At 47.5% G+C, this 27,090-nt stretch overlaps 1 protein-coding gene and 1 long non-coding RNA gene across 8 annotated transcripts in view; one reads left to right on the plus strand and one right to left on the minus strand.

Moving 5' to 3' along the window:
• Positions 1 to 4,113: 4,113 nt before the first annotated feature.
• LOC307193434 lies at positions 4,114 to 12,041 on the minus strand. 3 transcript variants are annotated; one of them, XR_013830318.1, is made up of 3 exons: positions 11,738 to 12,041; positions 8,554 to 8,803; positions 4,114 to 6,294 (listed from the first exon to the last, which is right to left on the minus strand). It is a non-coding gene; the product is annotated as an uncharacterized lncRNA (long non-coding RNA). The 3 variants fall into 3 exon arrangements; XR_013830319.1 differs by having other exon boundaries at positions 11,625 to 12,041; XR_013830320.1 differs by lacking the exon at positions 4,114 to 6,294 and adding an exon at positions 6,303 to 7,399 and having other exon boundaries at positions 11,625 to 12,041.
• A 151-nt stretch (positions 12,042 to 12,192) lies between these two features.
• The window catches only part of DUSP22 (dual specificity phosphatase 22), a 71,727-nt gene continuing 56,829 nt past the window's right edge, over positions 12,193 to 27,090 (plus strand). The window contains exons 1-2 of one of the 5 annotated variants that reach the window (XM_079935361.1): positions 12,193 to 12,671; positions 24,527 to 24,560. In XM_079935361.1, coding sequence (XP_079791487.1) covers positions 12,651 to 12,671; positions 24,527 to 24,560 — 55 coding nt within the window. In that variant the 5' untranslated portion in view covers positions 12,193 to 12,650. The remainder of the gene's footprint in view (positions 12,672 to 24,526; positions 24,561 to 27,090) is intronic. The other 4 variants (XM_079935358.1, XM_079935359.1, XM_079935360.1 and 1 more) reach the window with 4 other exon arrangements.

Here is a 27,090-nt window from a genome sequence, read left to right on the forward strand (position 1 = left end):
AAAATTAAAAACAATTCTATTATTTAAAAAATGGTTGTTAGAAATCCACGTGGGGTTGCTCTGTAATTATCTCTAATGAAATACAGTGTTGTAAGTAAGTGTGCACAGTACAGAAAGGATTCACATTGGAGTAGCAGTTAAGTGCTGGTGCCCTGAAGACACACACTTTCCACTTACTCAGCACATGATTATGGGGAGTCACCCTATCTTAACTTTAGTTTTTGGTCAGTTAAAATGGGAGTCATAGAACCGTAAGCATTAATAATCCATGCTAATGCTAAACAATTATCTGTTGTGTATGTAAAGTTCAAATTATTTGTTGTGTATGTAAAGTTCAAATTTAATTTTTTTTTTCTGATAACCCTACCCATACTTGAGCTGCCAAAGATATGCAGAATAATTTGACTCCATGGGAAGAGGAGAAGCCCAATCCTGGAGTCCCAGGCACACAGGACCCATCTGAGACTGCAGCTAGACCAGGACAACAAAGCATTCTCCCATTTCCCATCACAAAGATAGTGAGCGCCAAGGAACAAGCAACGGCCGTCTACCACTGCGAGGTGACATATTTACACAGAATTTTTTTTATTGTTTTTGTGAAATTCAGATTTAGCTCTAGCTTTACATGCTAAACCTGGTAACCCTAGTGTTGCAGTTCCCAGCCCTCTCCCAGTGGCAGGAGCCCTCCAAGGTACTGGTATGGGATCCTGGGCCAGGACTGTTTTCTGTCCCTCCCCCAGAGATAGATCGTTTTTATTCTTAATCTTTCCTGAGACACAACACATGCTCCTTTGTGCATGTCCCTCTCCCAGGGACGTAGAGCTTTAGTCGCAAAGGGGAGACAGGCCTGGATGGGACTCGGATTTCCCTGGGCTGGCAGCACTCCCCTCGTCCACGTCTGCACCCCACAGGGGCTGCCTCCCACCTCCTACCCCCAGCCCCAGTCACACCGATAGGGATCTGATGAAAGTCTGTGGGGAAGAGGCTGTGAGTGGGCACAGACTCTCCTCATGTCACCTGGGGGCCTTTCACACTAGCTCGTACTTGGCCTCTAGCAATCTGTTACCAAAATTTTAGCTCTTACCTACTTGTATGGTGCCCGGTATCTTTTCCTGCTATCTTCTACCATGGGTGGGCAAGTGCTTGTATCCTCTCTATCCCTGAAAGGGCCTACGTTTCCTTGGACTTGGGGCTATTTAGTTTACCTGTGACCTCAGGTCTCTGATGGGTTCAAGCAAAGTTATAATTATATAGTTTATCTAGTTTTTACTTGTTAGAGTAGGAGCAATATTCCTTGTCTTCTGTATGTTTAGAATTCCTTGCCTTTCTATTTATGTCTTAAGTGAAATTTCAGTTAGGATATAACAAAGTACATAGTTTTTTTATTGCAATAAAGAAAATGCATGGTGCCTTATCTTTCTCATCATCCAAATATATATTAGGGGCATTTGTTTGACCAACAGCATAACCAAACAGATGCTTTTGCAAGGGACTTTTAGGAGGACTGAGAGCCATTTCTCAAGGAGGCTGTCTCTCTTTTATACTACTTGGCACCTGAGGAATACCTGCTGACCATAATTAGGGTTGTCAGAACTACCAAGCCACTGAAGTTGAGGTGGATGATAAAATAAATTATTTCGAATTAAGATCTCATAAAACCATCTTTGGAGTCTCTTATTTAGAATACACAGGCACCTTTATTATCTTTACAAGTTTCGGCATTGCATAGTTTACTTCCTCATTATTTGTTGCCTATTAGAGCTAATTTGAAATGATACACTAGAAAGAGGCCTCCTGCGTGACATGTATAATTTGCTCTACCAGTGGGGTTTAAGAGTTGTTGCCTTTATCTGGCCCTTATTCCTATTATTATTTTCTATTGCTGACAACATAACTGGAATGTGATTTATGAGTAGCTTAGTCATCACGCTAGTGTTCAGTTGGAAAACTTGAGGCATACCATGTCCATATTTAATTCCATCCTCTTTGGGTCACTCTTTTGTTTCATTTTTGTAACTCCATCAGTTATTCCTGGAAGACTCTATTTTATTCATCTTTCACTATTACCTTCCTATCTCCCAATACCTATTTTAGTACTTTATGTAAAATTGGAACAATAATTGCTTATTTAAAAAATTACTGAAATAACACTCTTATAACTATGACCTAATCATGGTGGTATTTGCTTATCTCTCAGAACAAAGGTAGGAAAAATAGTCACTTTTTAGAGCAATCAAGATATTGTGATTTATGCTGTGAGATACAACACAATTTAAGTCATCATTGGGTTTTCTATATTTTCTGGAGTAATTTAGCTCTGTATTTTCTACCTGGATAACCCAGAGGTATCTGAAACTCGGCATGTCCAGACAATAATCATCGCTCTCCCACTAACCCTGTTCCTCCTCCTGTGCTCCCACCCTTGTGAATGGCGCTACCATCTATACAGTTGCCAAAGCTAGAAACCTGGGGTAACCCTTTGCTCTTCCCCCTTTCCAATCTCCTGTATCCAATTAATCTTCAAGTCCTACGAATTCTCCCTCTTCCCTTTTCCCCAACCAGCCCTTCTCTCCATCCCCTCTGCCAATCTTTATTTAGGGCTCTCATTATTTTTCACCAGGCAATGGCCTTCTAAGTGATCTCCCCATCTTCAGTCTCACCTACTAAAATATGACATACTCCCAAAAGCCCTCAAGATGCCCATTCTCAAATCCAAATCCTGCAAAGGGTCCCCAACATCTCTGAGAGGGAGCCTAAACTTCCTGGCATGGCATATGAAGATGTCTTTAAACTGGCTCTGCCCCCCTTCCACTGATGTCTTGCCTCTCTCCACTTTGCATTCCATGTTGCCACCTTGGTAAACCACCTCAGGTCCCCAAAGGTGCCACAGTCTCTCTTGCCAGGGAAATCCTTGCCAACATGCCCCTGTGTCTGTAACATCCTCTTTCGGAATTGTCCTTTATTCAGGTTTCATCATCTGGCTGATGGCTATCAGGGATGCAACCTGGACTGGTGGCTTCTGAGCTAGGCAGGCTTGAGTATGGAAACTGGCTTAGCCATTTGCTCAACCTCTTTGAGCCTAATTCTCTTATCTGTAAAAAGGGGAAAATAATACCAACCTTCCTGGACTGCCAGGATGAACCAGAAATAATAAATAGAAAGGGTATGGTGGTAAAAACAACACCACACACAACTCATATTACGGTACAAGTAAGCTTCTAAGTACTTTATTCATATTAACTCATTTATTATTCCACACCCAGTTCAAGAGCCACCTCCTCCATGGAGCCCTTCTTTTCAAAACTTGATGAGATGTCTTTGCTGATCATTTTCTATTTGTCCCCCCGAATCCATTCTTACCCTTCTCTGTCCTGCAAGTGCCCTGGGAGAGTGTACATATGGAGCAAATCACTTGGGCTCCTTTGCCGGCCTCCAGGTAGGTTTATTTTTTAAGTGAGATAGAGAGCAGTTGGACAGAGAGGCTAGGGCATCTCTTCCCCATGGCTTCCCTACAAAGTCACGGTTCTGGCAGTGGCTGCTTCCTTCTCTGTATTAGTTTTCTAGAACTGCTGCCATAGCAAAGTACCACAGACTGGACAGACAACATCTCTTATTCCTTTTAACAGCAGAACATTATTGTCTCACAGTTCTGGAAGCTGTAAGTCCAAGACCAAGGTGTCAGCAGGGTTGGTTCCTCCTGAGGCCTCTCTCCTTGGTGTGTAGGCAGCGGTCTTCTCCCTGTGTCCTCATAAGGTCTATCCCTCTGTGTGTGTCTGTGTCCTAATCGCCTCTTCCTTCTTAAGATAGGATGCTTATTTTTATAGAAAAGAAGAGCCAGCTAAGGCAGTTCTGAGTGCCCTCCTCTGAGTTCCGAAAAGCAAGTTTTACAAACTCAGCATATACCATAGTCCATGAAATCATTTATGTGTAAGTCCCTATTTCCAATGAACTTATAAATAAATGTGAGTTGAGTGTGGGGCAGCTTTGTTTTTATTTCTGTATCCTCAGCTTCTGGCACAATGCCTAGAACCTAGTAGGTTTTCAATAAATGTTGGTCGAATGAATAAAAATGTCACCTTAATGCTTGGAAATGGGGTTGCAGAAGGATGTCTAAGGCCGTGTTACCTGGGGAGCAGTAACTAGGCTGAGGGACAGTAGGCAGTGAGGGGGAGTTACGAGGAGAAAGAAGATGCTCAATTAAAGCATTTATGTCCCCAAACCCTCCGCTTTGTGAAAATCTAACTGCTTTTAGGGAACTGTCCATTTTCCTTGAAATAAGTACTCTTTCAAGCATTGTGATCTCGTCAATTTAATACTATAAGGAAAATCTATTAGGCTCTCATGGTTACTCTGAGAGAGTTTCTAGGGAAAATATTCAAATTGAACCTAACACAACTATTGATTTGTTTTGGGGAAGATCAATATGCATTTTTCTTCAGGGAGAAATACTGACATTGACTTTTCTTTAGCCAATACTTCCCTTCTGGAAAGTAGCAGCTGCTATAACTGTTAAGGAGAGACCAGTTCCTGCCACATAGAAGCAGCTGGAGACAGCCTGGCTCTGTCCAGTAATGGGAGACAACTGCTCCTTTTCAACATTTCACACCTGGAACTATTTGTAAATAAAGAGGAAGCTGCTTAAGTAAAAATTAAGTATTTTTTCTTATTTAAAGCTAATGTGTATTCCCCCAAAATACATCATAGATCTAGGGTAACCAGCTGTCCTGGATTGCCAAGGATTAAAGGGCTTCCTGGGACACAGGACTCCCAGTTCTAAAATGAGGGAAATCCTGGGCAAACTGGGACAAGATAGTAACACTCATGACAGATGCTTTATACTGAGTGAAGGGACCAAACTGTCCCCTCTTTTTTTTTTTTTTTTTTTTTTTTTTTTTTTTTTGCAGTACGCGGGCCTCTCACTGCTGTGGCCTCTCCCGTTGCGGAGCACAGGCTCCGGACGCGCAGGCTCAGCGGCCATGGCCCACGGGCCCGGCCGCTCCGCGGTGCGTGGGATCTTCCCGGACCGGGGCACAAACCCACGTCCCCTGCATCGGCAGGCGGACTCTCAACCACTGCGCCACCAGGGAAGCCCTGTCCCCTCTTTTTTATGTGATAACTAAACATTTTAGAAATAAGAAATTTCATAAAATTAAAAAGAACAGAAAGTGACGGATACAAACTAAAACCATAGATTTTTTTTAGGAAATAGGTAAAGAGGGCTAAGGGGTTATTATCTTGACTCAGTGAAACTTTACACTTAACAACCAGAAGGGAGCACGGTCTGTTTCAAGGTAGTTCTGCCTCTACCACACAGCAGACATTTTACCTCTGCAGCCCTGTCATAGCCAGATATGTAACTCTGGAGATCAGAATCAACACTTACACCGACTCTGAAGTCCTAGAGTTACTGTTACTCAAGGAAAAAAACCACACACATACCTTTATACCAAAAAGAAACTTCATACATGGCTTGAATAAAATAACCACAAAGCAGAGAGCTTCCTGCCCCGTTTGCTTGGTTGTTACGACTGCAACGAACATAGTGAGATTTTAAAAGCAAAGTTCCCCTTAAATTGTACATTTTTTTGTTATATTCAATATCTTGCAATAACCTATAATGAAAAATAATCTGAAAATGTGTAATATATATAACTGAATCACTTAGCTATACACATGAAACCAACACAACATTGTAAATGACTATACTTCAAAAAATTATACACATTTTTAGAAGCACTGCAGTGAGGAAAGACGTCCACACACCACACTGTCTTATATATCAATTATCTCTCTCTCTAAGCAGCCACTGCACTTGCCCTCGGGCTGCCTTACAAAACCTCGACAAGCAGGAGAGGAGACTGCTATTTAAAAGTCACAAAGTTTTCTATGTTTAGAGACAGATCTCACATCACCTTGAAGACAAACTGTGCCTTTGATAGGGTAAGCACCATCGTGGACCCTTTAGTTACAAGAGACGTAAAGTAAGGACTCCCTTGTATTTTGAAGCAGAATGGGGAGAAACTGATGCCATTATAAAGCCAAATATAAATGTTTTTAGATTGAGACATTGCTCTAGTCTGTACAGTATGCAAGTTGTGTGTTGGTGAATCAGGGCGAGCATTGCCTCAGACCTTCCTGCCCTCTTTCAGGGGTTACTGGATGTATGAGAGGTGAAAGAGAAACACACCCTAACTTCCTGTGAACTGAATACACCTCGTGCTACCGTGGCTTGATCCTCCTTGCAGCAGTTGCTCCTGTGCTGGTGGCTGTCTATGCAGATCTGGAGTTGAAGCCCTGCATAGAGAGGACACACAGGTATGACAGAGATGGTAAAAAGTGCAGGCCCACAAGCACTGGAAAGGTGCCAGCTTTGAACAGCCATACGCAGCTCTGAGTGAAATTGTCTTGTCTGGGTGGAGGCAGGTGGTCTCCTGCAGACCAAGAGATGGTCAGTGAGAAAACACAAACGCCCCGTCGTGTACAAGAAAGAAAATGATCCTGATCTATTGTTTAGCCTGAGTAGCACTTTATGTATAATGGTCTTTCTGTAATTCACAGGGTTTTAATGATGAATGACAAATCAAAATAATGATAAATATTAACAAATTGCCCAACAGAGTGTTGAACAATGACACCACTACGTCATATGAAATGGACTTCCCCTCTCACGACAAGTGAAATTTCTCTTGGGACATTCCATCCTCTGAGGAAACCCCCTTCTCCATCCAGCCCCCTACCCAGACACTTTTTAATGTCTTCAGATCTAGTTCAATTTCTGTTTCACATAAAAGGGGGAAAAAAACAAACAAAACTAACCAACATGAAGCTCTTCAGTAGGAAAGAACTCTACAGTAACATTCCGCAGGTGCGGATCAGTCTCTCTAAGGGGAGCTGCCCCTGCCCAGCTGTTTCTCAGAGCTGGGGCTTCTCTTGCCATGTTCTCTCGTGTCTTCAGTTCAGGGCTGCCCCCAACCACCAAAGGCATTTGAAGAAGCAGAAGTACGCCTCCCAGAGGGCAGCTGGGCATGCAGGTGTGGTAAATGCAGACGGATCCTCTGGCCAGGGACACTCAGGGGCTAGCCCACTCTCCACTAGATTGCAGGCCATGCAGTCACTTTGAATAGGGTTTTAGGAAGATCTGGAGACCGTGAAAACAGTCTGAATCACTTAGCTACACACATGAAACCAGCTAACATCACCTATTAGTGTACATTTGAGTGGTTATCAAGTGAGAGAAAGAGACACACAGAGAAAGAAATCTCGTCCCTAAAATATCTCATCCCTATGGGCCCACTGCACAAACAACACTGGCAGGGGCTGCATTTGCTCTCCAAGGGCTGCAGACATTTCTGACCATCATCAGGGAAGTACTTGGTGTGTCTCCTTGCACCCAGATGAGCTAGAATACAAAGTAAGGCCCAGGTTGTATCTTATGCCAGCCTTGTCACACACAGATGGAAAGGGCAATTATTCTACTGAACCTAAAATACATTCGTTGTTCAGATTTTGTCAGCTGTTTTGGGCTGGGATCATCGACCATGAAAGGCTTCTGTTTTTTTCACCATGAAGGGTTTTAAAGGACCTGTTTGTTGTCTCAGGTAGACCTTCCTTAGTAGAGAGAGGGGAGTGCAGAGGTGGAGTCAAACCATTCCTGACAAGAAAAGGAACCATAGCCAACCTGCAAGATGATGTTCATAAGCCAGGACTGCTTTCCTAACCAAAGCTCAAAGAACAGCATGACGTCAAGGGCAGAATTACAGAGCTGGGCTCTGCCAACCACAGCTATGGCTGCAAATCAAGAGGAAGGGCACAGCAACACATGCAAGCACTGTGTTCAATCTCCCTCCCTCTCTCTCTCTCTCTCTCCCCCCCCCACCCCTCTCTCTCTCTCTCTCTCTCTCTCTCTCGTCTTTCTGTCTCTCTCTCACCAGTATATACTGCATCAGTTTTAAAAACAAGGCACAGTAGGACTTTGGTCACTCCTAGATCACAGCCATCCCACATGGAAATTGCATTGCTCTAGAAAGGCAGGCTAAGTAGATACAGCATTGACAGAGTATCTGGCATATAAAGGGATGAATTATTTGTGAACCTTACGTCTGGATAAATGCAACAATCTCCCAGTTGTGTTTTCTCTCCTTAATCAACAAACATCTGAAGGTTTCCCCACATAGTAGGGGCTATTTCAGGTGCTGGATACTAAGATTGATGACAACTTGTCCCTGCCCTCATGAAGCTTACAATTCTGGAAACTAGGTATACTGACAACACACAGGCATACGTGCTACAACCTGTAGGCTGACAGCAGTGTCACCTTCCTCCAGTCTTTAGCGACCCGGGCTCTGTCTTATTCCCCCTTTGCCTGATACTTTGCCTTACAATCTGCCTCACAGCTCCATTCCTCCACAACTGGGCAGCCCTTGCCCCTGCCAACCCAGCTGGGAGCTCTACATGTCAACGTAGTTGACTGATGCCCAACTACATGCCTGCTGGCGTCTCTCCACTTACCTCCTCCCAGACTCTCCACCACGTCTCTCTACCCTGCTTACCTACCTGGGTATTCGTTCCTCCTGCTGTTTTCCCCTGACGCCACACTCTCCAGTTGTCAGTGCTCTGAGATCCGCGGTCCCCAAACCTCTTAAGTGGAAGAAGGAAACCAAGTTCATGTTCAGGAGACTGCTTGGAGGCTGGAAATCAGTGGCCTTTCAAACGCTGAGGTCACTGAAGGGGCCATCCTTGTGCTCACACTGCTTGGCAAGGCCCCAAGCACTCAACTGGATACCCATTCTCCTTCTGGACAGTTCTGGAGAAGCAGAGAAAAATGTTTTGTGCTTTTGCTTCAGTAGTTATAGACTCTTTTTTTTTTTTTTTTTTTTTTTTTACTTATTTCCACAATTCATTAGGTTCTAGCTTTTTCTTTTAACTTTCAGTCATGTTTTGGCTAGATTAGCTCTTCACCTTAACCTCTTGTTCTTAATTTGTTCTAATTTGACCGTGTGGCCTGAGGATTCTGCAGAGGGCTAACATCACCTATTAGTGTACCTTTAAGTGGTTACCAAGTGAGAGAAAGAGAGAGGGCAAGAGGCACACAGAGAAAGAAATCTCGTCCCTAAAAGATCTCACCCCTATGCGCCCACTGCACAAACAACACTGGCAGGGGCTGCATTTGCTCTCCAAGGGCTGCAGACGTTTCTGACCATCATGACAGAGGGGTGCCACTGGCATCCAGTAGCAGAGGCCAGGGATACTGCTAAACATCGTACAACGCACAGGACAGCCCCACAAGAAAAAAAAAAAAAGATCTAGCCCCAAATGTCAGCAGTGCTGAGGCCGAGACACTCCAGATTGCAGTATGTTCAAAAGGCCAAGGAAGATTGCTTCACTACTTCCCACTTGGGCCAAGGTTGATCTCAATTCTCCGAATTATCAGCAACACCCGTAATGACCTGGCTGTGGCTCTAATGGCTGAACTTCTGCTTGTGGGCTTTTACACACTCCCACCTTAAAGTTCAAAGTTATTGCTCACTCAGTACACCACTAACTGGTTATCCTCAACCACATGCGTATGGTCCCTGCTGGCCACGTGCCTGGTAACCATTCCGCGCTGTGCACACACGAAAGCTTTGTTTGTTCGGGAGTTGCTGCCAAAATGCGTGGTGTTGGCTGTGCTGAGACACAGGAAAACAGCAGCAAGAAAAGTAGAAGGAAAACTCTTACACGGAGTGAGATTCCACTAGGCTTATGATGCCTTAACACTTTTACGAATAAGAATGCAAGTGAATGGATTCTACTCTAAATGCGACTCTAAAGAGATTCTAAATAGATTCTACTCCAGCTTCCTCTAGGGGTCTTCTTCCCTCCCTTCTTTCCATTATCAGCAGCTATGAAGAATAAAAGAGGAAGACAGGAAGGAGCTTGGAAATGAGTATGTCGCCTGTTCAGCATGAGAGCTGAACCTGAAAATCTCTGAGGTGGTGCTATGAAAATTAAAAGAGAAAACCAGGACATGTCAAAATGGATCAGACTTTCTCTTTTCCTTTTCTTTAGTCACAGAATTGCAACACATGACAATGATAATTTGGGGGTTATGATGCAGAGAGTTGGGGTTAGCTTCAAGGATAAGGTGGACGGGAGTGCAGGGAGATAAGAGTCCCTTGTGGAAAACTTTCCCGACACACCCATGCAGACACACGTGCACACACACGCACGAAGACACAGACACACACACAAATACAGACACACAAACGCACACACACGCACACACCATAGCTGGTTCTGAGCTTAGGAGAGCTTGTTAAGCAGATGGTCTGAGCTAGAAAAATAAGTTTATAAGAAATGAATAAGAGAAAGAAAATGTTCCAAATGGATGGCAGAAGAAAAACTGGGTGTGGCTCTGTCATTTATGGGCAGATACTAACTCAAGAATTGTTCATGTTTTCGAAAGTTCATCTGAACTGGAAGCAACGACAGCACAAGCAGAGGAGGGAAATAAAAGTCGTTCACTGATTGCTGGCTAGGACCTTTGAAAATTCACAGTCCAGTGCTCTATTTTAAGGAGGAAAAAAATGGTTCAGAAAAGCTGATCATCTTGCCCAATAGCACTCTGAGATTTAGGGACACAGGCTGGTCTTGGGATTCCCCAGGCAGCCCACTAACCATGCTGTGCTGTCTATAAGCAGGAAAGCAGTACAAGTAATGATGGTGAGGGGCAGAGGAGGTGGGCTGTCCAGGTGACTGGGAGGGGGAGGGAAAAGAGGAAGTGAAGGTGGTGGGGAAGGAACACCCCAGAAGCAAGGGATAGGAAGGGTCCTATCCTACCCACGGGGGACAATTTGGGTGCACACCAAGGGGGGCTTCCTACACGTGGGGCTCTGGTACCTGTTGTGGCCCAGAAGACATCAACAAGGAGGGAAATGACTAAGATGGAGTCTGCAAGTTCTTTTCAAAATGTCAGCCTTCCTTAGAGCCTCACTACTGTTTCCTCAGTCTTCTGGAATTTGTGAACTTACTCCACAAATATTTACTGAACACCTGTTTTGTGCCAGGCCCTGTCCCTGGCCATGTGGCTGCAGCAGTGAATAAGACAGACAAGGTCCTTTTCCTCTGCAGGATGCTTTCCAGTGAGATAGATAGCAAATAAATAGGAGAATGTCCACTCATCTTAATTGCTATGAAGAAAACAATACCGGGTAATATGATGGTGACTGGAGAATCTCCTTTAGATCGGGTGGTCTGGAAAAGCCTCTTTGAGGAGGTGACATCTGGGCTGGGAGCTTGAAGGGAAGAGCCAGCTAGGGACTGAGACGGCTGGGTGGAGAGCACAGCCCACACAAAGGCTCAAGGCCATGGTCAACAGATCAAGCGCCAAGGGTGGCACGTTCAAGGGACACACAGAAAGTCTGTGTGGCTGCGACTCGGGAAAGGAGGAGCAGATGAAATGAGGTCATCGGAGGTGAGCCCGGCCGTATCAGAATGAGGCATCCGTTCATTTAACAAATAATTATCAAGCACCCACGATGTGCAGGGCATTGCTGAGGGTATAAAAATGAAACGGCTAAACGCCTAGGTCAAGGATTCTGTCCGCAGGGAAGAAGTCAGTTTAGTAAGGGTGACAGAATACTTACACAATTCTGCTACAGGTTAGAAAGTGTTCCACTCCAGGCAGAACCACAACGCAGACATTACCGTGTTGCTTAGCAAAGAAAGGGGCTTTCCGGAAGCAATTGTATCAACATACCCATGCAACTACTAGAGCCAGTTTACAATCTGAAGGGGGCACACTGGCCGTCCAAAGTCACGGTATGACGTCTGACATCCGGACATCTGCTCCGCCAGGGTCGGGAGGTTAGGTCATCCCAGAGATGAGTCACCGAGCCCACCTTCTCCACCGGGTGAGCCTTCTCGCTCTTCGTGGGCGCGGCAGGGCCGTAGGAATCCCCCCACCCGGACTAAATCGGTAGCACTCAGAAAACCCAGGCAGGGGAGCCTGCAAGACCAAGGCTTCGATTAGCACCTGATTCACCCAGGCAGTCAAGGCAGGGCGGCGACTGCCGGTAACAGGCCCCCAGTGGCCCCGGGGAAAGGCCTGCCGGAGTTTTGGTGACCCTGACCCCCGGGGAGCGACCCGTGACACGCCTCACTGGGTAGGGGCTGCGCCTGCGTGACCACCGGCCCCGCCCCGTCTCGGAACGCGCAGGGCGACGGCGGTCGGGGCGGGGGTGCGCGTGCGCCCTGGGCCCGGGCCCCCGAGTAGCCAGAATCCTGGAGGCCCCCGCTTCCAGGAGTCATGTCCCTGCACCCCGGTCCCCGGGAGACATAATCCCAGCGCCCCGGCCGGGCCCCTAGGAACCGCGTCCACAAGTCCCGGGGGCCGGCGTGGCAGGCGCCGGGCTCACTCCGGGAGGGGGCGGGCGCCGCGAGCCCCTTCCCGCAGGGGCGCCTGTGCCGCTGTCCGGCGGCCGGGGAGCCCGGGGGCCGCGGGGGACAGGAGCGCAGCGGACAGAGAGGCCTGGGCGCCGCCGGTCCGTGTTGCTGTTTACGCTGCGGACGCGCAGTGCCCCCTGCCCGCCCTCCCGCTGCTCCCCCGCCCGCTCCAACATGCCCTCAGTGCGCCTGCCGCCGCGCCCCGGGCGCTAGACCGCGCGGCCGCCATGGGGAATGGGATGAACAAGGTAACGTGTCCCTCGTTCCTGCCCTCTGCCTCCACTCCTCAGCCTGCCTGCGCGGGGCTTTGCCGGCGAGGGGAGCCCTCCGCGCCCCCGGGCCCCCGAGAGGCGGGGGCCGCCGCGTGCCTGCGTCTGCGAGGCCCCCGGGCCCCGCCGCTTCCGGCTTGTGGCTGAGAGCTAGCCGTGCCCTTTAGCGGCGCCGGCGCTTGTTCTGCCCCGACTTGGGCTGAGCTCACAAGGATTGTGGTTTCTGCCTTTTCTCCCCTCCCCTTCACCCCCAGACTCGGCTCTTGAAGCCTCACCACCCACATCATTACTAAAGTGGAGTAGATAAGTGTCTTCTCTTCCGTAATTTCCTCTTCCCAGATTTTTTTTTTCCGTGTACGCAGATAACTTTTTCTTGTGGACAGAAAAGTTGACAAAGGCCTAAATCCTGAGGTGCTTTTAATTCCCTGGGGGGCGGGGGGGGGCGGGTGGTGAGAGCACAGATTCAGAGCTGATTTATCCGGATCGCGTGGTTTCTGCGCAGGGCGACCTGTGCCTTCTAGAATAGAAAACCCGGCTTGCTCTGCTCTCCGGCGCCCCAGACCCTTCTTCCGAGGCCGTGGGATGGTCTGTGCCTTTCCTGCCGGTGGAGGGGACCAGATTCCAGCTCTTACAGTTGAGAGTTGCTTGGGGTGTATTCATGTCAAACGCAAGGTTAAGGAGCTTTTGATCTGGTACTTCTGGTTTAAAGAAAAGACTTACAAAACTTTTTTTTTTTTTAAAACCCTCATCTTCTCGGGTCTTTGAAATGGTCCTGGATCAGAGATTAGTCTCTGGTCTGTTTCTCTTCCCCGGTGTATTCCACTCACCAGCGTCTCCGCGCACTTTCAGCTTCCCTGCTGGGTGGGTATAAAGCTGATTTGTCAGCCCTGGGGTTCTTTCAGCTGGAGTGTTAGCAGTCCAGGCAGGTAGGAAAGGTACCCACTTAACTCTTCACCTGCCACGTCAAGTTCACTGTCATGGAGACTCAGTTTATATAAAAGGGGATTGTGTGGTTTAGGCCTGCGTACCGGAGGTTTTTTGGTAACCAGAATGGTATTCCTTGTGAGGGCTTTTTTGGTGGGAAGGGTGGGTGGAAAGAGACTCTCTTTCTTGGATAAGTACTCGCAGTATGTATGTCCCCATTAGCACTGGAATCCGTCAGCACCACACGCTTCTGCTTTTTTAATGCAAACAGAACAATAAAGGGGCTTCTGCGAGTTTGTGGGCTCTGTTTGCCTTCCCATTAGTTGTGGTCACACCTCAGCTTTACTTTGTTTTTTTCCTACAGTTATTTCCCCTTGAGGTGTTCACTCTCCACCTCTTTCAGCATTAATTTGTAATATTTTTCTATTATAACTCAAAGAACGTGTTTAGGCATACAAATCATTGCCTAAGTGTTCAAAATTAATTGCAGGCTTTTCAGCAAAAGCAGTCATATTCATAGCATGATTTTTACCTTTCAAAGAAAGCACTACATTTCTTGATGATGTTATTCTCATGACCATCTTATATTGTACATAGAGCCACTATCTCCAATGTAGAGACGGGGAAACATACATACAGACAGATTTAGAGACACCATTAAATCAACGAATTGTTATTGTGTACTTACCATTAGCCAGGTGCTGTACTGGTTGAGGGGGCTAGGAGAGGTGCAATGGCAAAAAACACAGACAGAGGTCTTTCACAGAACCTTCAGTATAGACCAGCAGTTGACCGATAGAAATATAATGTGAGCTATATATGTAACTTAAATTTTTCTAGTAGCCACATTAAAAAAGTAAAAAGAAACTAATTTTAATAATTATTTAACTGAAATATGTTGAGAATATTGTTTCAACATTTAACCATGATAAAGTTACTCTCAGAATGGTTTGTATATAGTTTTTTGGGCTAAGTCTTCAAAGTCTGGTGTGTATTTGATACTTAAATCACATCTCATTTGGGATTAGCCACATTTTAAGTACTCAAAGCCACTGTGGCTAATGGCTACTGTATTACACAACACGGGTTGTGTGAGTGTGTGAGTGTGAGTGTGAGTGTGTGTGTGAGAAAGAGAGAGAAAACAAACACAAGGTGGGGAGGAGTGAGGGCTCCAGAGGATGACAGGCAATTTCCTGAGAGTCGGGTAACTAGATGTGATGAGCACAACCTAGAAGCAGCATTCGGTCCAGGCCAAGGATCATGCTGGAGAACAGATGTTTAAGCTGAGATCTGAAGAATTGCTCTAGGTTGCAGGGTTATTTAGTGGCAAAGTAGATTGCTGGAAGCGAGAAATTAAAAGCCTTAATTAGAATTTGCTCATGTGTTAGTGTGTGACTTGGAACTAGGCTTCATTTTTTCTGTTAAAAATTTTAAAAAAGAATGGTTGATTTGCAGACCTAGTGGAATTAGTATAAGGTGCTAGCCGTAGAAATGCTTTTCTAAGAACATTTATAGATAAAAACGCAGTGCCTTTGGAACTGAAAACTTTATTTGCCGTGTGTGTGTGCCCTGAGGTGCCTGGGACAAGATTTATTTCCAGTCTCACAAAAGTCGGTCATCCTTGGCAAAAGGAAACTTACGAACTAAACAATGCAGCAGTTTTTGAATACAGCATTTTTTATTTCTATTCTTTGTCCTCGTGGAGGATCTCCTCATCAATACGCCCCCAGTCTCCTGTGTGGCAGAATGTCGTGCCCATCTCAGTTAGGTGTACACAGCGTGCTACTTGGAGAGTGTTAGGGGAAGAAACATCTGTGTTCTGGCCTATTAAAGATGATGAGGAGGGCTTCCCTGGTGGCGCAGTGGTTGAGAATCCGCCTGCCGATGCAGGGGACGTGGGTTCGTGCCCCGGTCCGGGAAGATCCCACATGCCGCGGAGGGGCTGGGCCTGTGGGCCATGGCCGCTGAGCCTGCGCGTCCGGAGCCTGTGCTGCACAACGGGAGAGGCCACAGCAGTGAGAGGCCCGCGTACCACAAAAAAAATAAATAAATAAAAGATGGTGAGGAAACAGAGAATACAGCAGTTGTAATCTTTTTTTTTTTTTTTTTGAGCCTCATACAATGTGCCTGCAGTTTATAAAATCTAAGCCTCACTATAGCCCTAGGAGTCAGTCTGTCTTATCTTACTCTCTGTGCTGATTAGGAAATGGAGACTCAGAAAGTAGCATGTCTAAGGTCCTAATGCTAGGAAGTGGCCGAACTGGGTTTTGAACCCAGTTCCCACTGATGTTGACGATAGTGGAAGTCTTTCTTTGAACTAGAATACCAGTTCATTCCAAGTGACTTCCGAAGACACTGAGAAAAGCTCCCCGGAGTCCCAAATTAGTTGCAAAATAGGAAAAGCCTTCTCCTCTCTCCCTTCATGTTTGATATTGATATAAGGAGGAGAGGGTTAAGTCAGGCAACTACAACTACTTTTTCATTGTTTTTTGTGCAGTTTCCAAATAGATCCTCTAAAGTGACCAAAATTATAGTCACTGATGAACTTACGGTGTGCCGAGGCCTGTTTTGAGACTTCACCACGTGGAGTAACTCACTGAATCCCCACCACAACTCCACGAAGCAGGTGCTGCCAGTTTCATCCCTGCTTTACAGATGACCTGGCCAGAGTCACCCACTGGGTGGGTGGCAGAGCCTGGACTCAAAGCCAGGCGGCCTAGCTCTTGGCGTCATGCAGGTTGCCCCGCCTTGCTGCTGAAGGCCAGTCTAGCAAGTGTCTCTAGTAGGATTAGGTCAAACTAAACAGGCTGCTGCAAGCAAATGTGTTTCTGTGGAGCCTTTGAAAATTCCTAGTTGAGTCGAAGTTTTCTCAAAGGTCTGACCCCCAAATCTTTTGGGGGAGGGCCTATAAAGAAAAGTCCTCATTCTCATCTTATTAGTCTTAAGTACTATAATAGCCCATTAAAAACAAAAATCTAATCTCTCTGGCCAAGCATTCTATTAGAGAAATGTGCATGTTTTTATCTTGAGCAACCTGAACTAATGATCTAAAAGTGGGCTGAAGCATTACCATTCTAGGGCAGGTTGTAAGGACCCAGCGTTGGTTCAGTTCATCCAGCACACAGCTGCCCAGTCTGGCGGCCTTTTCGTTCCTCACTGCCCTGTTTCCCCTGAAAGCATCCTACCTGGTGGAAACAGGTGCTGCCCAGTATTTCATGGGCAACTTGCTCATGGCAGCGGGAGGCAAACACTTAGCTTGTTGCATCACTTTTCTATGAGAAGACCACTGTTGTGAAGGAGGGGGCAGAGCCATCAGAAAGCCTGATCTGTGGTGTCCACCACTCTGCTCCTGCATGGGTGTGTTCTTGAACAAGCCACTCTGTTTCTGAGCATCAATGTCTTTATTGCCCTTGATCCATAGGGATGGTGGTTTGCTTAACTAGTCTCCTTATTTGGCTCTAAAATGAGTATAATGTTACTTCCCCCATTTACTACCCAGATTCTTGGGAGAAGCAAATGAGAATATATTAGAAGACATTTTTGCAAACTGTGAAGTACAAATATGCACTGCTGTTAGTGTTCTTGGATTTTTCCCATCAACGGTGACAGCGAAGACATCTGCTTTAGAGATGGTTGACACCTGTTTTAGGATGACTTCTCTTCTTAGGAAGACAAGGGAGTACAGTTGAGAAAGGAGTATAGTCCAAGGGCAAAGAGCAAGGAGAATACGTCCCCCTAGGCATAGCCCGTTCCTCAACCTCTGCACTGTTGACACTTGGGGCTGGATCGTTCTTTGATGTGGACCCCAGTGGGGGCTTCATGGCGTTGTGGTGAGCAACATACCAGCCTCCACCCGCTAGATGCCAGTAGCACTCTCCCCTCATGGTGACAACCAGAAATTTCTCTGGGCACTGCCAGATGTCCTCTGGAGGGTAAAACTACAGTTGAGAGCCACTGGCCTGGGGTTCTCCATTCACAATCTCCCGAGCCCTGTGTGATATGGAACTGAATCGTTATCAGAGGGTGGAATAAGGCTGAAAAGGTTGGGAAGCATGGTTTTAGTTTGGGAAGGGGCTGGAAGGTCAGACGTCCTCGTGCTGTTAGATGCTGCTGTTTCCACAACGGAGCACCCGATGCGGCTACCTTCATAGCTCATTCGTCTGTCCATTCACCAGTTCATCAAATTAGGTTATTGAATTCCTGCTATTGTCAAGGCACCATGCTAGATCCTGTAGTGGGAAATAGCGTGAAAGACGAGACCCTGCCACCCAAACCGGTCGCAGGCAGCCTACAGAGGAGTCCTGCAGGAGGGAGCACGCCGCAGGCGGCGTGGCTGTGGGCCTGGCGGATGCAGGGTTCCATGCTGGTGGTTTCTGTCTTCTGCACACCACCCCTTGTATGTTTTTTCTTCTCAACATTACAGTTTTATTTCATTTTAAAGAAATAGATGCTTAAGGCACTGTTCTAAGTGCACACAAGAGTATTCTCAGATTCTTCCTTTCATAAATGCAAACTGTTAAGTTCATGGCCAAATGGCATTAAGAAAGTCTGTGACATTTAGACCTTCAGGGAATCCACCAAAGTCTTCCCCGTCGCCCCTGGCTTTGAAGGCCACAGAGTCCTTTCTAACCTAGGAAGAATTAAGATGCCCCGCCCCGTGACCGTGTACTGCTACCTGATCAGGTATTTGATCTTACATCTGTTTGGGGGGTGCCCTCGGATTCCATGGCATCCTGAAGTACTAAGAAAAATGTTTAAAAAATAAACTTAAAATATTTCCTGTCTTAGAAGCAATGTTATTTTGTGCCCAAGTGCTTTTTTGTGGCGAAGGATTTGATTTTGTCCATGTGTCTGTGGTCAGTGTTAGGACAGTGTGGCTGTGAAGGAGGCTGACCAAGAGGAGCCGTCAGCCATGGGCAGGCCGGGTTTCTGCGGGATAACCTTCGTTATCTCTCCCAGACAGTGTTCTAGTAGAAAACAAGGATCATTTTTGACCAGCAGAATGTCAGAGAGTGTTTCCCTTTGTGGTGTGTTTCATCACCTTTTATTCAGTGGTTATCACTTCATGTGCCCATCTCTGGGCCTGGCTTTTGGGACACAGCAGGGAACAAGACAGACACAACCCCTGCTTTAAGGTCAATCAAAAAAGTAAGGAAACAAATGAAAAAAATTTAGGTACTGATCAACGTGATAAAGAAAATAAAACAGGGTAATGTGACAGAGGGTGCCAGGGAGTTTGATGGTCGGGGAAGATCTCCCTGGGAGCTGTTTCCTCATGTGAGACCTGAGTGACAAGCGGCCACCCAGGTGGATGATGGGGCATGAACATCCTCAGCACAGGGAAAGAACAATGGTTTCCAAGGCCCAAGGATGGTTGCGACCAATTCTCTACTTTTCTTTTAGAGCCGTAGAACATTCCCACGTGGCATTTACAGACGTTTTCCTTGATCTATCCTTACTTCTCACTGTGTGGTGATAACTTCACTCCCCCTGTGTTCTTGCTTCTGGCTTGGGTTCAGACTTTCCATGAATTCACTGGTCAGCCGCTTTGTCCCAGATGCACACTCTGCCCTTCCCTGGCCTCCCCCATGGGCCAAGAGGAGCCATGAGCCTGCTGGGAAAATATTTCATTTCATTTTCTCTTTCTCTGCACTTACGGCTTTACCAGCAACAGTAATACCAGGGGAGTCAACCAGTCAGATTTTTTGAGTTTTAAGTTCGAACTGAGGCTGACTGGTATAGAAATTTAAATATTTACGGGCTTTTTTTTCTCCTTGAAAACAAAAATGTAATTTCTCTGCCTGGCAATGGCCAGTTCTCCAGCCTTCCTGGATCTTGTTTTGTAATTTTATATGGAAGGAACTACAGAAACTGGGATTGAGCAATTTGCTCTCTATTTCCAGCCCCTGAACCTGTAGCTTGTTCTCCTAGTCTGGAAAATGGAGTTAAAAGTTTACTGGCGCAACTCTGTCCTCTCCTTATGATTAAAATATTTAAGTGCATGTAAAATGTGCATCGTACATGATTTTTGGTAAGTTGCCTCCTTGATTTTGCTAAGTTCAGACCTCTGTCCTTGCCAGCGCTCTGCCCCGGGGTCTCTTCTGGGAGCCGCTCTCCTTTAACACCAGCCCCAGAGCCACTGGCCCTGAACAGAAAACTTCCCAGAGCAGAAAGGGGTAAAGCTTGATCTCTCAGGCCTCACTCATCATGGTTTTCCATCTTTCTCTTCCTTGCTTGGCCCCCTCCCACCTGACTCACGTTGTCTACTTGTTCATTCGTTTGTTGAAGAAACATTTACTTAAGTATCTACCAGTCAGTGGAGAACCACTCAAGTTTAGAGAAAACATATTCACAAATACGATGCAGGCAGCAGATAGAGGTCATAAACTAGATGTCTATGGGCCATGCTTAGCCTACAGATGTTTTATTTATCACAGTATTTAAGGTTTTAAAAAAATACAGTTGACAGTATTTGAAAATTGGGCTGTTTCCCATAAAACCCAGATGTTGGAACTGGGGATCCTGGCCTGCATCTCTGCATCATCACCTTGGCCAGGCATGGGGCGGAGGCTAAAGACAGAGAAACCTCCATCCTTGAAGGTCTTTCTTGCTGAGGTGTCGAATTTCTGATAGCTACTTGGAGCGCTAAGGAGATTTTAGTGTGTTGAAGGAGGCTTGAGGAATCCTTTGGAGGGACCAGTCCAGAGGCAGGGAGGACTCTAAGAGCTGTTGCAGTAGGTCAGGCAGGAGCTGAGCAAAGGCACTGCACCAGGGCGCAGAGGCGCGGACTAACTGGGGATCTGTGGAGGAGTGGAAGCTAGTGCTGACTGAGGCAGGCGTGGTGTCCAAAGGAGGGAGGCGTCTCCGGTTGGCTCCTGGAGCGCCCGCGGGGCTGCCCTTGCAGGTGGGTGGGGCTTTGCTAGTCTGTGACTTGCTTGAAGGTCTGTGCAGTTCATTTGCATTTGTGCGTTTTTCTGGGTTGAACGGCCAACATCAGGGTCCCTGGTTGTAAGCAACAGAACCCAAATGTGACTCCTTTAGGTAGAATAGGTCAGAAGGCTGGGAAGTCTGGAGAACCAGATTTAGGCTACCTGCCAGGAGCAGATCCTAGAACTGGTCTGGTGAGAGCATTTCTGCGGCTGCCCCAAGATGCTACTGCTGCTGCCAGTGGGTCCTGCGTGTTCTACCTGCCCTACTGCAAGAGAGGATGCTCTGAGTTGTCTCTGGCTTCGTCTGGAGGAGCCGTGGAGACGTGTTGCACTTATGTCCCATGTCCCTGCTGTAGCAGGAAGGCAAATGGGAGTGGGGATCTTACGTAGGAAGAGCTGGGCTCTGCTTCCCACTAAGACTCCAGAGTGGGGATGGGGATTCTCCAAACACAGGAAAGGGCTTCAGAGGCTAGGAAACCAATAAAATAACTGTCAATTACAGGGTTTATAATTTTCAAACATACCCATGGGATGAGGGACCCCAAAGAGTGAGCATCTCTTCCCTGTTTAGAGAGAGTATTGGGAGCAGAGCAGGTGATGTTCCAAGGTGGAACCAGGAGGGGATATTGGGAAAATAGGGGTTATCTGGCCTGACTGCAGATTGAAGAGAAGTGGGGAATCCTTTAGAGGTAGGAAGCCACGTTGAAATTCTCAGCTCATTTTCAGTTTTGGCCTTCATTTTCTTGGGAAAGGGTTTGCCAACAAACATTTTGACCTAGAAAATGACCCAATGAGAATATGGCTTTCAGAAATTAATTTGATGAGACAGAGAAGTTCAGTGGCTACTGCTGTAGCCTGTGAGGTTCTGCACTGGGACCCTTGGCCTCACAACCAAGGGACAAGGGCTGTGATGGGACTTGGTAACTCACTGAGAGCTACCAAGGGGAGGGGTAGCTGGGAGGGGGCTCCACGTTTTTCATTCTGGGTGACGGGGAGAAGGTGACACCGTGAGGGGACAGGTGGGATCAATAGTGGGGGTGGGAGGATAATGGGGTGCAGGGTCTGGAAGACGCCCTGGAGGTGAGTTCCAAAGGATGGATTCAAGGAACATACAATCAGTTCGAGAGCAGTAGAGCCCAGAGATGAGCTAACCTCATGCCCCTGTTTTATTTTATTTGAAAATAATATGAAATATATTCACTTATGTTTAGTAGAGAAGGTAGTAGAAGTACAAAGAAGAAAAGCAAAACTGGGCCATAATCTTTTCCCCAAATAACCCCACTTGACTTTCTGGAAAAACTAAATTGAAGTAATGCATGTGCACGATATGTGAAAGTGCCAACGGAAATCTAGAAGTGGTCTTTCCAGACCTCCCAGCCCCCAGTGTCCCCTGCCAGAGGTGAGCACAATAAGGAAAGCATTCCTTTATATTTATCATGATCTTTCCCAGATACAGTAGATAAAAATACTTCTCTCTAACAGCCACACACACCTAGCATCTCAGTGGCACTTAACCTAGAGCCTGAACACTTGCAGCGGCTGCCCCTCCTCTGCCCCTTCCGTCTCGCCTCCTTCACGCTTGCTCCCAGGAGAGACGGGCCTTCCTTCTCAGGGCTGGCTGTCTCCACCGCCCCCTGCCTGTCCTGCCTCTCTCCCAGCCCGCTTCTTTTGGACATCAGGGCCCCTGAGTGTCATCGCCTCCTGAAGGTCCTCGGGGACCCCAGAGTGGTCAAGGCGCCTCTTCCCTCCCTAGGCAAGCAACTCAGCAAGGGAATTGGGACACCAGCAGGGCCATGTCTCTCGGTCACACTGTATCCCGAGTGCCCAGAGGGTACCCGTGTGTGACAGGAACTCAGGAAACCATTCAGCCACTCTGATGCATTCTGCAACTTTGGGGAAGCAAACGTGCTCCATGATTGTGTTCTGGTCCATTGTAACTGTCAGCTGTATGAATTGGGAGACTGCTGTGGTCAGTGTTAGGAAAGAAAAATAATTTTGACACATTGGAAATGGCAAGGATGATTCTATTCAAGACCATTACAAGTGGGAGATGGAGCTCCACTCCCACTGCAACCGGGGCAGGTGAGGGAGTGGGTGGAAGTCACTGATGGAGCTTGATCAGAGCCAAGGGTGGAGGAAGAGGGGCTTGACTGATACCAAGAGCGGGTGGGCGCTTGACACCTGGCTCTGCAGGGTTCTTGGCTAAATCTGGCCAAGGACCAGCCAGGTGGAGAAGACTCGAAGTTCGGTCAGGGAGGAAGTCTGTGTCCCCATCAGTCAAAGGAGCTGGGTGATGATTTTGCCCTTGAGTATCTAATGAAGATAGGAGAGACCCTAGAGAAGCGCAGATGACACGTGAAAAAGCTCTGTGCAGGCAAGAGCTGCCAGAGAGCATCAGTTCGAGGCGTCTCCCAGGTGAACTTGCATTGTTCTTACGTTGTTTTAAAACAGGAATGGTGAACTGTTTACTCCACCCTTCCTCCCAGGAGAATCCCAAAGACTGATTATGTTTCAAGAAAGACCTGTCAAGTGTTTTAGTTCCTTGGCAGTTTTCCATTTCCTGGTTCCAGGGCTAACCCTGCCCGCCTCAGTGCCGTGACTCTCTCAGTCCCCTGGGGCACTCTCCAAGCCAGTTTTGCCTCCCCGGGTATTGAGTCAGCCAGAGTGACCACATGTCTCCATGACGACGATGTCACTTCTGGATTTTGCCTTTTGTCCTAGATTATTAATAGTACCTCTTTTCACTCTCACAAGTGTCCTATTTTGGTCGATTAGTTCTTTGGTCCCCCATGACAGACGCTGACCCTGGACCCAGTACTGCTGTGTCCCAGTAGATCCCCACAGTGACTTTTTCGCAGGCAGCTGGTTGTCAGGAAGATGCTTGAAGGAATCCAAGCACGTGAAGGACGTTACTACCTGCTGCTTTCAGCTTTCTTAGTGGAAGTGGAAAAAAACAACAGAGAGTGTGAAGCAGATGGGGCTGAGAGGTGTGTGTGGCAGTGGTGCTGATGAGGGTGTCGCCAGGGCACCAGGGGTTGCACTGAAGTGTCCCCAAGGCCACTGTGCTGTGTGCACTTGGAAATCATATGCGTGGTGTAGCTTCCAAAGCAGTGTCCATGTTTGGATTTCAGAGGTTCCATACAGGGTATTGGCAGGACAGGAACTGGCTTCGTGTTTTGCAAAGTGGGGGTGCTTTAAGGTGAGAATTACAGTCACCCGTTTCCGTCTCAGGTCTACTGAATCATTCTGTGTGGAGCCTGGGGCTGGGGGCTTCCCAGAAACCTGAAGTTTTAATAGATTCCGCTGGTTCTGGTGGATAGGCGGGCTTGAGAACCACTGCCTTAGAAGTAGACGTTTTGCAGCAAATGTGTGTTCTTATTAACGTGCCCGTTTAGACAGTTCTTTCATTCATTTAGCAACTCTTTATTGAATGGTAATCACGGGCCAAGCCCTGGGCCGGGAGCTGGGTGTGCAGCCCAGCAGAGGGGACAGGCCTCCACCTAGTAACGTCCATGACAGCATCACTGCAAGGGGAAGACGGTGGGCGCTGAAGCAGGGCTCAGGACAGGCCTCCCCAGGGCATGGGTCGGAGCCGGGGCCTGAAGGATAGGGAGAGCGGGAGTAGAGCTGCTGCCTGGCTGCGGAACAGCATGTGCGAAGCCTCAGACTGCAGAGGGTGGGTTTGCTGGAGCTGAGAGAGGAGTGGGAGAGGGGGAAGCGGGGGGCGGGCAGGCAGGACGGGTGGAGGGGATGCTGGCAGCGCTCGGTGTGGGGCTGGACTCAGAAAGCTGGCGAGCACTGGCGAGCCCTGGAGACAAGGATGCTTGTCGTCCATGCTGTCCACCTGGGAAGGTGCTGGGAGGTGGGTGTGGTGGGCACAGGCCTGGGCTGCGCTCCCACCTCCTGGAGGGCCCCGCCTCGTGCCAGATGCCGTCAGCCGCGGGCCTGTAACACTCGCGTCTGGTCTGTGTCTCCCCCTAGATCCTGCCTGGCCTGTATATCGGCAGCTTCAAAGGTGAGTTCTCCTTTTTTATTATTGTGGTAAAATATGTAAACTGTTAAATAGGCCATTTTAACCTCTTTTGAAGCGTGCAGGTCAGTGGCATTAAGGCCATTCACACCGTCGTGCAGCCGTCACCACCATCCGTCCACAGAACTCCCATTTTCCCAACTGAATCTGTCTCCATTGGACACTAACTCCCCATCCCCCACCCCAGCCCCTGGAAACCACACCCCTCCTTTCTGTCTATGAATCTGATGGCTCTGGGGACCTCGTGTGAGTGGAGTCATGCCGTATTAGTCCTTTTGGGACTGACTTATTTCACTGGGCATAACACGGTTGATTCACTTCTGTAGCCTGCGTCAGAATTTCCTTCCTGTTTAGGCTGAACAACGTTCCAGTGTGTGGATGGACCACACTGTGTTTGTCCATCACCTGTGGACGGACACTTGGACGCCCCTGCTAGTGGTGAGTTCACGGTTTTAAAGATTACCTTTAGGCTCTCACGCATGATGGAGTCCAGGTGTAGACGTCAGATCATCCAGAGTCTGCTCTGGACGTGACCACCACTGTGCTCTGGTCCTTGTACCCCGACACCTTGGCCAATGGCTGGCAGAGTGGCATGGAGCCCTGCAGATTCCACCTTGACCTCTGACTTTTTTAACTCTGCACGCTTGCTGGGGCTCTGTTATCAAAAGAGGATGCCTAAAAGGTACATTTAGCAGCCATGTAACTTGTCTGTCATCTTTATCACTTTTATTTTCTAGTTATTAATAAATGTTCAGAAACCCATTTTTTAAATCACCTGGGGAAAACAAGTGGCAGTTTCATCTCTAGCAGATTATTCTTATCCTGTGTTGACTTTTCTGCTTACACATGTCTCTGCAGCTTGTTGAATGTTTGTTGATATGCTGTCTGCTACCGACCTTTTATTTTTAGCTCGTTTGTCTCAAAATGCTCTGTAGATGCAAAGGTGAGTAGCAACCCACGGAGCAAAGTGCATGCGGAGGGGAGGGGCTGGTCCCCACCTTGTGAGGCGTTTGAGTGTGTGTGATGGGGAGCCCGGCCTCCCTCACGCTGGAGAGGGACTGTGCGTCATCCATGGACTTGGCCCAGGACGTGCGCAGAAACAAGCCTCCTGTTTTGGTGGCGAGGGCCCTCCTCACCACGCCTCGCTCCCCAGACAAACAAGAACACACTCCTGTCTGTTTTCTGGTTGCTTAAATCTGTGAGCTCAGGTTCACATCGATTGTTAAAACAGTCTCAATGACTTCTCTGCATGATGTTCATTTCTTTTTCCCCCTGGGCTCCGAGGGCAGCTAACCGGCCTCAAAGAGAATTCAGCACAGTGAGCTGACAGCTGCTAATTGCTGCTAGAACATGTTAAAAATAGTCCTGGAGTTCCTAAATTAGTAAGCTCTGTAGTTCTGAAAAAGCAGCAGTGCTTTGTGGCAGGTAGGGGAGTGGTGCTAGAATGCATGAACATCTTTATGTTTATTTAGTGAATTATTATTAACGCTTTCATGGGGAGAGGGGAATGTCTTTGTTTTTGAAAACAACAGAATTTAAGATAAATTCTTGGAAGTAGAATTGCTGGGTGAATATTTTTACAAATCAGAAATTGTAATAAATACCAACCAAATTCAATACTCCTGCCAACAGTTTCCATCACGCTCACAGATGGTGCCAGGCTGCTGCTTGCCAGACCTCGGTTTGAGCAGCAAAGGACTAAGTTCTCCAAAGATTTCGTGCTCGGGGAGAGCTTGTGCACGTGCATGTGGGCTAGCTGATGACCCCACGGCCGACCTTCCAGCTGCATTCACACCGTTACCACGGTGCCCATGGCTCTAGACAGCCATCCACCAATAACATGTAGTCCTGAAGAATAAATGTCATCATTCCAATAGTGTTGGCTGAGCACTCATGCACGTAAATGGGTGGACAGAGCCTGTGCTTATGGGAAAGAGTAATCCGAGGGTGGCGTATGCATGCGGACGGATGGCGCTGCAAGAGAGTAGAAAGGAGCGCAGAGCAGAAGGGGCACGAGCGTCCCCAGGAGTCACTTCTGTTTTCTCTGGGGCCCAACAGTCAGTTTTCTCATCTGTGGTATCAAGGGTGGTTGTATTCGAAAACAATTTTATCCCCAAACCACCTTTTTTGTTGTTGTTTATCTTAACCTGTGTTACGAAAGCATATTTATGGGGCGATGAAAATACTCTAAAGTTAGATTGTGGTGATGGTTAAACAATTCTGAATATACTAAAACCCATTGCATTGTACGCTTTAAAAGGGTGAAGTTTATGGTATGTGAATTACCTCAGTAACACTGTTTTTTAAAAAAGGAAAACACGTATATTTAAACAGTCTTTAAAATTCAAGTCCTGGGTGGAGTCAGAATCTGGAAGAGCCTGGCCTGGAGTGCCTTGCGGGGAGACCCCGCCCAGCTGCTCCGAACGCCTCGCTGCCCCGCCTTGTCTGGGCGCCAGCAGCTCCAGCTTGACCTTGGTTCACCGCTTGTCTAAAATGCACGTACTGGTGGGGACTG

Source organism: Stenella coeruleoalba (assembly GCF_951394435.1).
Source record: "Stenella coeruleoalba genome assembly, chromosome: 10".
Taxonomy (NCBI): domain Eukaryota; kingdom Metazoa; phylum Chordata; class Mammalia; order Artiodactyla; family Delphinidae; genus Stenella; species Stenella coeruleoalba.